The sequence below is a fragment of the Helobdella robusta genome (assembly GCF_000326865.2).
Source record: "Helobdella robusta unplaced genomic scaffold HELROscaffold_10, whole genome shotgun sequence".
NCBI lineage: Eukaryota > Metazoa > Annelida > Clitellata > Rhynchobdellida > Glossiphoniidae > Helobdella > Helobdella robusta.
The window spans coordinates 4,984,079-4,998,322 of NW_008703571.1; the positions used below are offsets into that span (position 1 = coordinate 4,984,079).

At 33.6% G+C, this 14,244-nt stretch overlaps 3 protein-coding genes across 3 annotated transcripts; 2 read left to right on the forward strand and 1 right to left on the reverse strand.

Moving 5' to 3' along the window:
* Positions 1 to 3,607: 3,607 nt before the first annotated feature.
* HELRODRAFT_190074 (hypothetical protein) lies at positions 3,608 to 8,196 on the forward strand. Its single transcript, XM_009012156.1, has 3 exons — positions 3,608 to 3,974; positions 7,599 to 7,925; positions 8,014 to 8,196. Exons 1-3 carry the CDS (start codon positions 3,690 to 3,692, stop codon positions 8,131 to 8,133), a joined length of 732 nt encoding a protein of 243 aa, XP_009010404.1. The 5' UTR covers positions 3,608 to 3,689; the 3' UTR covers positions 8,134 to 8,196.
* A 126-nt stretch (positions 8,197 to 8,322) lies between these two features.
* Positions 8,323 to 8,547, reverse strand: HELRODRAFT_136669 (hypothetical protein; the record flags this gene model as incomplete). The annotated part of the gene is made up of 1 exon (XM_009012157.1): positions 8,323 to 8,547. A coding segment is annotated over one exon (225 nt), but the record flags the coding sequence as incomplete, so codon positions are not given.
* A 286-nt stretch (positions 8,548 to 8,833) lies between these two features.
* HELRODRAFT_167011 (hypothetical protein) lies at positions 8,834 to 9,754 on the forward strand (the record flags this gene model as incomplete). The annotated part of the gene is made up of 3 exons (XM_009012158.1): positions 8,834 to 8,917; positions 9,097 to 9,429; positions 9,620 to 9,754. 3 exons carry the CDS (start codon positions 8,834 to 8,836, stop codon positions 9,752 to 9,754), a joined length of 552 nt encoding a protein of 183 aa, XP_009010406.1.
* Positions 9,755 to 14,244: the final 4,490 nt, after the last annotated feature.

The following is a 14,244-nucleotide window of genomic DNA, read 5'->3' on the forward strand; positions in this document are numbered from 1 at the left end:
ACTCTAATACTCTATAAGTCTATACTATCTATATGATCACGATCAGTGATTGAATGATGTTTATTTTACTTTGGATAATTAACATTTACTTTACTTTTTAACTTTTGTCTTTACTAATTTTTTCTACTTCATTTTGGATTATTTAACAATTTTATATCACTAAGAATCTTCGATCTGATCCCATTTACATTTTATCATTACGTTACGTTATGTTAAGTCAGTAGTGAGCAGTAGAGATTAAAGTAATCAGTACTGTTTATTTTAGTTAGTTTAAAATTTTAACTAACAGATTAAATAAAAAATAAAATTAAACATTAAAAAAGTAGAGGGCGGCCAAACCTCCAGTCGAGTTACACCAGTGACTTGAAAGCTTAAACTAATAAATTCTGAGAAAAAACCAAACTTGATTAGCGATTAGTACGAACAAAAACATTATCCAGCATGTGAAAATGGTGAAAATTAATTTGAATCTGCAGACGAACTTTATTTTAAACGTAAGGTTTCCACAAAACGGAAGACGCAGAAATAGGTAGATAACTTAAATTTGCGTTTTTAGATGATCTATATTGTCCCTAGAATACACCCGTGCACATTTTCAGTGCGCTTTAGAGTCTGGCTTCGTTCTTTAGCTTCCATGAAATTTATCAAGTTTTAAAATTCTCGCGTTTCTATAGTTTATTAATAATTTACATTTGTTTTTTGCTTAATTTTTATTTATTTCAATCATTTTTTAATTGATCTATTTTAAGCATTTGCATAATATTTTAGCATATTTAGCATCTGTTTTCTGGTATCATATAGTCACGCTAATTTGAGATCGTCGTGTTTGACAGGCATCTCCCTGATTATTAAAGCCAAGATTTTTCAAACGGCGACATTGTTTTAATTAATTCATATAAATTGAACTAAATTTGTGTTTTCTTGGTTAAAAATAATATATAGATAACACCAAGGCCGCTATTCCTTCATTTTCATTGTTTTACAATAGTATTGTCTTACAGAATTTTTTTATTTGGCTTGAAAAACTGAATGTCGGACTCACACATCCATCATAATTAGTGCGGTTAACTTTAAAATAATATCTGAAACAGCCTAAAAAACTTTTTTTTATTCTAGTATGTCTCTTTCTTCTCATATTAATAGTGTTGTTAAAAGTTCTTACTTTCATTTACGTAGAACGAAAAAACTTTTACCTTTTCTTGACGATCCTACTCTTCTCCTTCTTGTTACTTTGTTAGTGTTATCTAAGATTGATTTTTTGCTAAATCAGCATTTGCTTTTTCTGGCCCTTTTCCCTGGAACTCTCTACCACCTCCTTTGACTACCGGTTTCTTTTAATGATGAGTTGATAGAGACTGTTATAAGGTTATCATACGGCATTTATTGCGACAGAAACAATTTATGATATAAATTTAGATATATTTCACCGCTTTGTATTTTTATTTTGAATTGAGCAAAGTGGTTTTATTTTGACATTTCATTATTTTACCATTTTATATTTTTAATTATTTATTACCCTGGCTTTGAATAAAAGAGTTCTTATGTATATTTTTGTGTTTTATACATTCTAATTAAAGTTGAAATAATTTCATAATTTATATTTTATAACTATGATTTATTAATTTGTCGAGGAAAAGCATTTGAGTTTATTATTTTGTACAACGTATATAAAAATTTAAACACATATGATATTCACAATTCTAGTTCTGAACTATTACGGCACGCTTGTGTATTGTATTATCAGCCGCTCATTGATATGCATACACTTGGAATGCCTATACTGACCCTCGAACGCACCAGCGCACATTTTTAGTGCGCTTTATAGTCTGGTTTTATTCTTCAGTTTTCATGAACAATTATTCTTCAATCTCATCAAATATTACAATTTTCACAGTTTTAAAGTTTATTAATAAATATTAATAAACTCATTATAAGTGGACCATCGACTTCGCCAATGTCCTGAAAGGATAAGGTACGAAAAATAAAGAAAAAAATATTTATTCATTTTTAAAATTTGTATTTATTTTAATTATTTTTAATTGATTTATTTCATGCATTTGCATAATGCTTATGCGTATTTAGTATCTTTTTTTGGTGTAATTATGGTCGTGCTTGACAGGCATCCCCTGCATCAAATTTATCAAATGTTACAATTTTTACATTTTCATAGTTTATTAATTAAAGATTTTAATCGTTTTAAATAATTCTTAATTGATATATGATATGCTTTCTTATTTCGTTAAAGTTACAGTTGAAAATAACTAAAAGAACACTTCCTGACACTAAAAACACCGTAATAAGTATTAAATTATTTTTATATTCAAAATATTCATTTTAGATGACGATTTAAAAAATAATGTAATATATAAATCAAACATTTTACGTTTGTTGATATTCAACCATGCTATACAATAGTCACCAAGCATTTATAAGTATTATTTTAAAAATGTTAATGTCGCTTAACAGGGCTGAGTTTTAAAAATTGAACAGGGATGTCTTTTTTCTATCGTTATTGGAGTCTTACTAGAACATTACAAATATTTAGTTGAAATAATTTTTAAATACATAATTCTTTTAAAGTACATAAATCAGTTATCTCAATAATTCAACTTCTATTATTAAAGTGTATAATAAAAAGTTATTAGTATCATAATGTGAAACAACTTCAACTGGTAAAAAAGTATTTACAATCATCAATAACATTTTTAGTTAATTAAGACAAGAGGTCTTTAGAAAAAAGCTACGTTTCCATATTACTGCTGTTGAGTTCCATTTTCAGGATTAAACAATTTTTTATTCTCGACCTAATCCCAATTAATCCCAAGCTCGAATAAAGCGATGGAGAAGTAGTCAGAGAAGGAGGTAGATAGTTTCAAAGAAAAGAGTCGAAAAAAGCCAATGCAGATTTAGCAAAAAAGTGTTTAACACGAGTTAAAAAGTAGTGAGAACAAGAAGACAATCGTAAACCGAGGCGTATTGGTTTAATTAAAATATCTGATAAGTACTTAGAAAATAATTTAGATTGAGACTTATATACATAAATGTGCAAATCTTTGATTCTGTTAACCAATCCGCTAGTTTAGTGATACTTGCTATTTAAATGCTTTGAATAGTTTTGGTTCATCAAATTTTTATGCATGGTTTTTACTTTCATTTATATTATAATATTTTTATTTTATTTCGTTTTTTACTTAATGTTGTTTAATTATTTTTTGTATTATTTTTTACCATAATTGTTTGTTTTGCGAATATCGGATTGATCCCAGTTAAATCCCTAGAAATTAGACTATTTAAATCTAAATGATTGATCAGTTAAGTAAATAAGAAAAAAAAATCTTGAGCACAGGCCAGACCCATATGCTCACATCCAGATAATTTAACAAAATAATAATAACCCAATTTAAATATACTATATATCTATACTGCTTCCGATAACATACATTGAGGCATCTCTTTTTTTCACGATCTCTCCTCGCATAATTTATAAGCCAGCCGGTGTGGTTCGGATACTAGTTATTTATTCTAGTCATTCTAATTATGTGCTCGTATATATATATAAATATTCGTGGTGTGGCTAGCTTCAGTCTTATAAGTCTACTTTTCTTTTTAAAAGTGAATTCGGAAAAAAGCAGAGCTAATGTGATCTAGTGCTGGTCTCTTAAGTCTTAACTAACTTCGAAGAAAAAAAAATGCCGCTAACCTTTGAAAATTTTTTGGACTTGGAGAAAAATGTGAATATTCGTAAAATTTTAATACAGGGAAAAAACAACGTTGATCTTTTCGCCTTGCATCACTTTCTTATCTATTTTCTCAGGAATAAGTTTTCACTGTGGATGCTAAGTTCGACCCAATCGTTCAATCATTATTCAAATATTGCAAGCAAAAATTCATTGAATCTGATGAGCATTCAAACGGAAAACAAGTTCATTTTTGTTAATGCCATGGAATCTCTTTCCCAACAATATTTTTCAAAAGTAAAATTTTCAACAATTTTTTTACAATTTTTATTTTACATTTATATTATAATTAGGCTATTTTAAATATCTAATCTAAATTAAAAGCATAAATAAACAGATCATGAGCTGGTTATTAATATATTAATTTTTAATTGAAAATTGACATTCCTTTAAATTTAAATTCTATGGACTTGATGATATCAAACATGAAATGTGCATGTATGATTGTGTGTGTGTGGGTGTTCCAGGCAACAAAGAAGTGAAAACCCTTAAATTAAAAGTTGCTAGCCTATATTTAAAAGTTTGCAATTCTTTTTCTTTCTGATTTGTTTTTTATTTAACAAATAGTTTAAAGTTACATCATCTTTGTTTTGTACCTACCCTGTCTGAAATCCAGCCATTTATTGGTGTGTCATTATATTTCACTGTATATAATGACTGTTCTTTAATCATGTCACATCTTCATGTTCATAAAGACATAGCAACATAGTTATGTTCTAATTTTATATTTTCATAGTTATTTCTTTGAATAAGCAAATGTCTGGGTTTGGGAAATATAAAATATAGATAGCACTGAGTTTCTTATTTCTACCTTAGTGTTAATTGGTGGCATTTAAATTTGTTCTAAAATCTTTTTTACAACTGCCAACATTTATTTTAATGAGGCACTGTTTTCAAAAAATAGTGTCTTCTGCTGTGTCTTATTGCTTTTCTTTTAAAAAAACTTTCTAAACAAATTGATTTAGAAGTAATTGTTGGAAGATGGTTGTGTAGATTATAACATAACCAGCTGTGTGCACTGATATTCAATCAATCTTCGTTTAACGTCCAGAGACCTGGTTCCCCTGAGGTAGGACGTTGTTTTCTTTGCCATCAACTTTTTGCACCAAATTAGACGATCAGTTGTATCTATTTCATTTCAATTTAGAGCACTTACATTATATCAAAGCATTTATAAAACAAGTTGGCATTTTCTTAATGGCATGGAGAATACTTCTGAATTTACCTTCATCAAATGATTTTTATATTCCTAAATTAGTGAGGAACTGTCATTATTGCCACAACATCATCCTATTTCTCAACTAACTTTAACGTTGCACTCATTGGTTTGAAATTAACTGCCATGATAGTTTATTATAGTGCAAATTATTAGATAAATTTCTACATTTTTTGCAAAAAATCCTAACCCAGTCGTGGCAGGTGCTAAGTAAATGATCTCTATGGATGCTTTGTTATTCGATACAGTGACTCTATTTGTTTATCTCTGCATTTTGGCAGCCATTCCCTGCATTTATTAGCATGAGCCAGCGCGACCTAACATTTTGCTTCCTGTTCTTCATGTGGTAGATTTTGCAATTTCCATCAGTCTTTTTGTCTACTGTCATTGTTAGAATGTGGCAATAGCATTTTATACCACTTAATTCCACCACCAAGTTTTGCAATCGTGTTGATGTCTCACACCAGATTTCCCACATACTGTTGTTATAGCATTCATCAGAACAGCCAGGAAAGATTTCCAAGTTGTGCCTGCTTGCAAAATCCTGAAATTTTTCCCAAAGCATGGCGTTTTACAATTTCCACGTCTTGATTTTACGAAGTGCCCTACCAGCCACAAGACTCAACCGTTCCACGATCATATCAGCCACAAGAAGTTTATGCTGAGGGATGCATGTTTCACCTAAAATGACTTTGTTGCTCCTAAATAGTCGTCTGTGTTATTGCCTGACAACTATGAAGTCAGTTTGCGTGCATGACATCCAACTTTTGTCCGTGATCAGATGTTTTGTCCTCTTCCTGAAATAGGTAGGTGTCAACCATGGAGAATTCGTGACCTTCAGCAAACTCGAGGATTCAAACACCATCTTCATTCTGAGACCCATGACCAAAAACTCCATGCAAACCACGGAACCAATTTATTTTCTCTTTAGCGCGACTGTCGAGATCTCCACCAATCAAAATGATGGTACCCTCCTGATGGCATCTGAGAGCATGTTCCAGAAGTTTTTTTTTGACATCTTCAGATTCACCCGTCTGTGATGTGTAGGCAGAAAAAACGGTCAATATTTGTTTTTCTACTCGGATCTTAATCCACATCAATTATTTCCAACACATCTTGAACCAATGAAGATCCCGACATCATTTTGAGCTGTTTTTTGGCCAATCCAGAACAACTTAAAATTTCCTCCATTTGATCCAATGGGAGAGACGCCGTTCGATCTCCCTGTTATACCAAAATTGCAAAAACCTGCATAAGCTGCTAGGTCTAATCCATTTATTATATTCCACATGATTAACAATTTAAGCATATCCAACTTCATCAACAACAACAAACAACAACACACGTTTAGACGACATTTTCCCCGAGATCGGGGGTTGCCGTTTGGCTACCTATGATGAAACCGAAATATCCCTCGACGCCATTTTGCCGGATACTGAGGGCCATTGTCACTTCTGTCATCATAAGTAATTTATTTGGCTAATTTTTACGCAGGACGCCCTTCCTTACGCAACCACAGTTATAAGCGGTGGGCCTAGCCTTTGATGATCCAACATCACTCACAAGTCAGTGAGGGTCAGTTTAATGTCCAACTTCATCAACGACTTTGTTTTTTAACATTTCTCGGACCTTTCATTAGTGGCATTCATTTCCATTTTCTTTTAAAATTTTGTTGCTCTATTTTTTACACTATCAATCAATCAATCTGTTTAGCTTCCAGAGACCCAGTTCCCCCGAGGTAGGACGTTGTTTTCTTTGCCATCAACTTTTTGCGCCAAATTAGACGATCAGTTTTATCCATTTCATTTAAATTTAGAGCTTTTATGTCTTGCTCGATTGTTTGCGACCAGGATTTCTTTGGACGGCCTTTGAGACGTGTGCCAGGTACTTCAGCATCTGCAAGAGAAGTCATGGCACTGTTTCCACTTCGTTTGACATGACCAAACCACCGCAGACGGTGTTGCCGGCATTCGTCCTTTATATCATCTAAACCAGCACGACGCAGAATTTTGGTAGATTTGATGTCCTTCAGACTAATTCGTTGCATCCATCGGAGCATTTTCATATCGGTTCGGTGAATTTGTTGTTCCAGTTTGGTTGTCATTGGCCATGTTTCTGCACCATATAACAACACCGGACGTATAGATTTATAAAATCTTGATCGTAGTGGTAATGTGATGTCATGCCGCATCAATATAGAGGCAAGGAGATGTCATTTATTCCAGGCTGCACGTATGGGTGCTCGAACGGCAGCTTCAGCTGTTCCAGTGCAATTTAGAACATCCCCTAGATATTGAAACGATGTGACTCTCTACCTTAATGGCTTCAAAAACATTGCTATTTCGAATTTGTTGTTGTGGATTGATGCGAGCAGGACAAACAAAATTGGACACTTTAGATAAAGTACCAATTATTTTTGAACAACGTTTGTGACACCACTGGTTACACTACTGACACTTGATTGAATTGTTATCTACACCAGTTTACAAACTGAACAGGGCCATCGTCCAGGGTTCACCAATGTTCATTGCTTTGCTTTGCTCTATTTTCTACACTGATAAATTTGTTTTGCATTTTCATATTAGACTGCTGAAACTAGTTGCAAACTTTCATCACTGATAAATATTCACATTATTCTTTGCTAGGAAATAGTGCCCAATGAAGAAATATTGAAAACTTTTTATAACAAGGTTAGTAGTGATTTGAAATCATTTGATGACAAAAAAGCAATAGTCATTGATGACATATCAACTTTGGTAATGTTGGGGTTCTCAATGAAAACTTTACGTGCATTTATAAATTACGTCCAACGATTATCAAAAGAAAACAATGCTTATTTTGTATTAAATACACATACCTCCTGCAATGATGAAGATATACAGTTGTTATTCAATGATTTTGCTCACTCATTTGATCAGCTGATAATTACAGAGCCATTAAACACAGGATTCTGTAAAGAAGTTTCTGGAGAGGTAGCTCTTTTTAATTATGCACATAAAAAAGAAGATGATCTCCTTATTAACAACTTAACTTTAAAAACAATACAACTGTAAATTTCAGGTAACAACAATTTCTAAAACAGCCATTCATGGAAGGTTAAAAAAGGCTACAGCACATTACAAGTTATCTGACAAAGCAGCTTCGATTTTGCCAATAGGCTTATCCGATGCAGTAGTTTAATTCAATATAAACAATTAATTTATAGAATTTCAATGACAAGCAAAATAAAATGTACATATAATATTTTTTCATGTGTCAACTCTGTGGAACAACTTGCACAAAAAGATTCATGTCAGACTCGTGCTTTGGTAAATTTTTTTTCATGTTATTATATTGCCGTACAAGTTCATTGTAAACTTTAACTTGGCCATTTTTTTCTTGTTTCAATGTACTAATTTCTTTCTGCAAGGATTTTTTTTCAGCTTCCAATTTGCCTATTTGTTCAACTCTTTTGTTTCTGCATATGGCAGCATACCCTCTGTTCTTGAGTGTTCTTCTCAACTGTTTCACTTCTTTAACCTGGGATACATTGACATTTTTCATCTTTTTGTTTAACTCGCCTACAGTAAGTGACAGTAATTCATCTGTTGAAAGATTTAAATTTTTCAACACTTTGAAGTCTTCTACCTGAAAAAAATCAAAACATTATTCTATGTAGAACAAATTATCAAAGTAATCGTGAAGCATAATATATGCATTTCTATAAACTTTAATGTATCAGTATAAATGGCAAATTTGCTCCCACGTACATTCTACACTACGGATTTGTGTTTACCAAGGACAATGATATGAAAATACCTTTTTTAAAAATTCAATTTTTTTAATAATCATAGATTATAAAATTATTATTCATTTGAAAAAAAGTAACAGGCGAAAAGACATGGCAATATTCAGTTTAAGGTCATTGGATCTTTGTTGGACACACCATGCACTAAAGTATTTTCTATTTACTAGAGATAATAAGGTGAAATTATGACACTGGGCATGACATAAAACTGCATCCACGCTGCCTTGCGTGCTTTTGAGGAAAAGGCTAGGCCCACCGCTTATAACTGGTGGTTGTGGTCAAGATGGGTGTCCGTATGTAAAAATTTTTCCCCAAATTACTCTTATGCCATCACAAAGAAAAACAACGGCCCCTAGTCCCCAGCAGGCCTTAAGTGGTCAAGGATGCCAAGAATCTCTGGGAAGTATGCAATGGCGGAGGGATGTTGCAGACAAATTCAGAATGGCCCCTCTATGGTACTTAGACTTGGAACGCTCAATGTTGGATCACTGACTGGCCGCAGCATGGAAATCGCAGAAATGCTCGAGCGTAGAAGGATTGATATCTGCTGCCTTCAGGAAACCCGATGGAAATCGAATGGTTTCTGTCATGTTAACTCAGACAAAGAAAAATATAAACTATTCTGGAATGGTCAAAAGACGGCCAAAAATGGTGTTGGAATTTTTGTCAGAGAACCGCTAGCCCAAGAAGTACTGGATATTAAAAGGATTAATTCACGTCTCATGTGGATCAAGCTTCGCATAGAAAAGCAAACAATGATTATTTTTTCTGCATACGCACCACAGACAGGCGAATTAGAAGAAATGAAAAATGACTTCTGGACTGCATTCTCTGACACCATCTCAACAATACCAAAATCTGAAACAATCCTGATTGGAGGCGATCTCAATGGCCACGTTGAAGAGAAAACAGATGGTTTTGACAACGTACATGGCGGTTTTGGCTATAGAAAACGGAATGAAGATGGCAACCGCATCCTTGAGTTTGCTGAAAGTCACGGGTTTTGTTTACTGAATACATACTTTACAAAGAGGTTGGAACATCTCATAACAAACAAAAGTGGACCATCAGCCACGCAAATTGCTTTCTTCGTTGTCAAGCAACAACACCGAAGGCTATTCAAAAACGTCAAAGTTATACCTGGCGAATCATGTGTCGCCCAACATAGACTTCTTGTGGCAGACCTGGTTGTCGAACTGTCAAAACATAAGTCTAAACAAATGCCTCGGAGAATCAAAACGTGGAAGCTGAAAAGCAATGTTCATTGAGAAAAATTTCAACAGATTGTCGCCACACAGTTAGACCACCAATCGCAAGCCAGTACAGATTGGAGTACATACAAAACCGTTTTGATGAACGCTGCAACTACAGTTTGTGGGAAAACTGGTACAAAACGTCAGCATGAACGGGACACTTGGTGGTGGAATGACAGTGTACAAAATGCAATAGCTGAAAAGAAAGTTGCATACAAGCAATGGCAAAAATCAAAGTCTGTTGATGACCATAAAATTTTCCGTGAGAAGAACAACTATGCAAGACGTCAAGTTGCACTGGCTCGGACAGATCAATGCAAAGAGTGGCTCACTAAAAGCAAAGGTGAACAAATGAAATCTCTGTATCGTATAGCAAAACAAGCAAAGCGTACAAAAAAAAGACATAGTTGGCGCCTCATGTATTAAAAATGACAAAAATGAGATGGTTCTTAACAAGATGAGATCAAGCTACAGTGGAGAGAATACTTCAACCGTCTGTTAAACGAAACAAATCCCATCAATGTTAACTTTGACGCTCGAAGGTCCGATTCCAGACATCACTGAGGAGCTTAAAGAAGCACTGAAAGCTATGAAGGATGGAAAGGCAGCAGGGCCCTCTGGGCTCACAAATGACATTATCAAAGCATCTGGTACTGCAGGTATCCAAACGTTACTACAACTTTGCCCTGAAATTTGGAGAAATTGCTCAATGCCGATTGAATGGAACTATAGCATGACAGTCCCGCTATACAAAGGCAAAGGTGATCCATTGAACTGTTCCTCATATCGGGGTATACGTCTGTTAGAACACTCCCTTAAAATTATCGAGAAAATCATTGAGAGAAGATTAACGTCGTGCATCACAATCGGAAATTATCAATTTGGTTTCCTATCGGGGAAATTAACAATTGATGCAATTCACATCCTTCGGCAACTGCAAGAGAAGTACCTCGCAAAGCATCAACAACTATCACACATTTTTGTAGACCTTGAAAAAGCATTTGATCGAGTTCCCCGTGAAGCAATCAGGTGGAGTCTACGTCGACAACTCATTCCAGAATATCTTGTTCGACTTGTGATGGAAATGTATACGAATACTAAGACTCTTGTCAGCACAACTGTTGGAAACACAGATGCATGTGACATCGGCGTTGGAGTTCACCAAGGCTCGATTCTCAGTCCACCGTTATTTATAACTGATGGAAGAAATCACAAAACCGATAAGCACTAGTGACATTTGGAATCTAGTATATGCTGATGATATCGTTTTAACAGCCACATCTGAGCAGAATGCAGCACAGATGTTTGAAGATTGGAACACCAGACTCGCCGATCATGGATTCAAAGTCAACATCAGCAAAACCAAAGCAATGAACACTGGTGAACCCACCCAATCCACAGCTAATGGACGATGGCCCTGTTCAGTTTGTAAACTGGTGTAGATAACAATTCAATCAAGTGTCAGTAGTGTAACCAGTGGTGTCACAAACGTTGTTCAAAAATAATTGGTACTTTATCTAAAGTGTCCAATTTTGTTTGTCCTGCTCGCATCAATCCACAACAACAAATTCTAAATAGCACTGTTTTTGAAGCCATTAAGGTAGAGAAAGTCACATCGTTTCAATATCTAGGAGATGTTCTGGATTGTACTGGAACAGCTTAAGCTGCTGTTCGAGCACGCATACGTGCAGCCTGGAATAAATGGCATCTCCATGCTTCTATATTGATGCGGCGTGACATCCCACTACCACTAGATCAAGACTTTATAAATCTGTGATACGTCCGGTGTTGTTATATGGTGCAGAAACATGGCCAATGACAACCAAACTGGAACAACAACTTCAACGAACCGACATGAAAATGCTTCGATGGAGGCAACGAATTAGTCTGAAGGACCACATCTAATCCACCGAAATCCTGAGTCGTGCTGGTTTAGATGATATAAAGGACGAATGCCGGCAACACCGTCTGCGGTGGTTTGGTAATGTCAAACGAAGTGGAAACAGTGCCATGACTTCTCTTGCAGATGTTGAAGTACCTGGCACACGTCCCAAAGAAGTCCTGGTTGCAAACAATCGAGCAAGACATGAAAGCTCTAAATTTAAATGAAATGGATACAACTGATCGTCTAATTTGGCGCAAAAAGTTGATGGCAAAAAAACAACGTCCTACCTCGGGAAACCGGGTCTCTGGACGCAAAACGAAGATTGATTGATTGACACTCCGCACTGGATCTATTGGAAAACAATTAGCGGATTGCGAAAATAAAACCTTTTAATGCGGTGGCCGGTAACTTGCCTGACTTACCAAAAATGTTGCAAATGAATTAAATACAGATCAGAAATATCTTTATGAAATAACAGTATCAACTGGACATTGTAACCCTGAGCTGGCAAGCCGTCAACCTGGAAAAATAGCCCATTCAAGATGGCTCATTTGTGGTTACTGTTTAAATTTACTCAGATGTTATAAAAGTATTTTTAATCCATCAGAAAATTTGCAATTGCTGGTCAATTATTTAGTTAAAGTTTATGCATGTGGTTTTTAATTAGGAAAAAAATTCTTCTAAGGATGGAACTAAACATATTTTTCAACTAGTGATATATTCCAGTTTTTTACTAAACAATTTGAAGTCTATTGTGAATTTGGTTGTTGAAACAAATACTTTTGTTGTGCGGCCAGAAAATATTCTGCCAGGATGTTTTTTGATGATAAAGAGTCATGATGAAGGATGGAGCTTTAAAAAGTGATGACTTTCCCCGCCACACACAATCACTAGAAAAATGTGTAAAACGAGTAACTAGTTGAAGAGATGGTTTAATTAGAAATCATTGACAAAGTAGAGCAGAAATACGACATTTTGGAAATAAAAATAAATTTAAAAATGTGTCTCAATATTGATTCTATTTGATTTTATTGTGTTTTATTTCATTAATATCCATAACAAAATATTTCAATTATAATTATTGAATTTTTCAAATTTTTGTTTGATGTCTGTAAAAACATCAAATTTACCCATATTCAAAGAGTGATGGAACCCTCAAAATGACATGCTATCATACAATTTTACACATTCTGATGCCTCTTGCAATAATATATTAACAAAAAAAATTCATACATGGAAGAAACACCCTATTGCATAAGAACTGTATTCATTTCATAAAAAAACCAACTGTAACTAACTTTGGAATCAACTAGCACAAAGTTGTCAACATTAAAAAGAAAAATTTGATTGCATTTTCCAAACACATCAATTTTTCAGAAGTCACAAAATTTAAAAAAATTTTAATAATTTTAAAAATTCAATGTTGGAAGTAATTTAATGAAAAAAAACAGGTCCACTTATACACACAAAAAGGAAGCATAAAAAAAATTACAAAACAAAACCTTGCCAAAATTTTAGCAAAATTTTAGACACAGCAAGAAGATTGCAAATAACTGAGGCCCAGTTCATCAATTGATATGAACAACAGTTAACAAATTAAACATAATTTCTCACTTCCATCACAACTATGCAATTTACAATTTCTTTTGAAACATTCTCCTTATTCCTTTAATTTAACTCTTATAACCAAATTAATCCTCTATCATAAACTATATAATACTTGCATTAATAATTAAAATATTTACAATTTGAATATAATCTAAAATTGCTAAAATTTTGAAACATGAGCTAAAACGTGGCTGGCTCATGGAACTTTAAATTTTTATTTTAGATACAAAATCAAGAAGTTACTTTTAAAAAAAGGTTAGAGAACTTACTGAAAAAACATAATAACATGATACTAGGGGTAGAATTTAATTTAACAAAATTTGTATAAGAGAATAAAAAGAAGGACTGCAACCAAACCACACTGTATATAATATAATATGGTATGTACTACTTGAAATATTTATAATATGTAAATATATTTAATATAATAATAATATATGCAGTAAATTATGAAATCTACTGAATTTCTGGCATTGGGCTTCACTTTTAACTCACGAGAAAGATGGGGCAATCGCTGCTCACATTCTTATTTGTTTGTTAAGTTTCTTTGATTGGTTAATAAGACCATAATTAATGCAGTAATTTACAAAATTTCTAGTCTTCAATGCGTTAGAAATTCGGTAGCATTTCATAAATTACTGCATTAAATATGGTCTTTTACCAACATTCACCAAATATAATATGGTAAAACGTGAGATCGGTACTCCTATGGTATCGTCCATGTTTACAAACTATCGCAATGTATTTTTAATAAATTG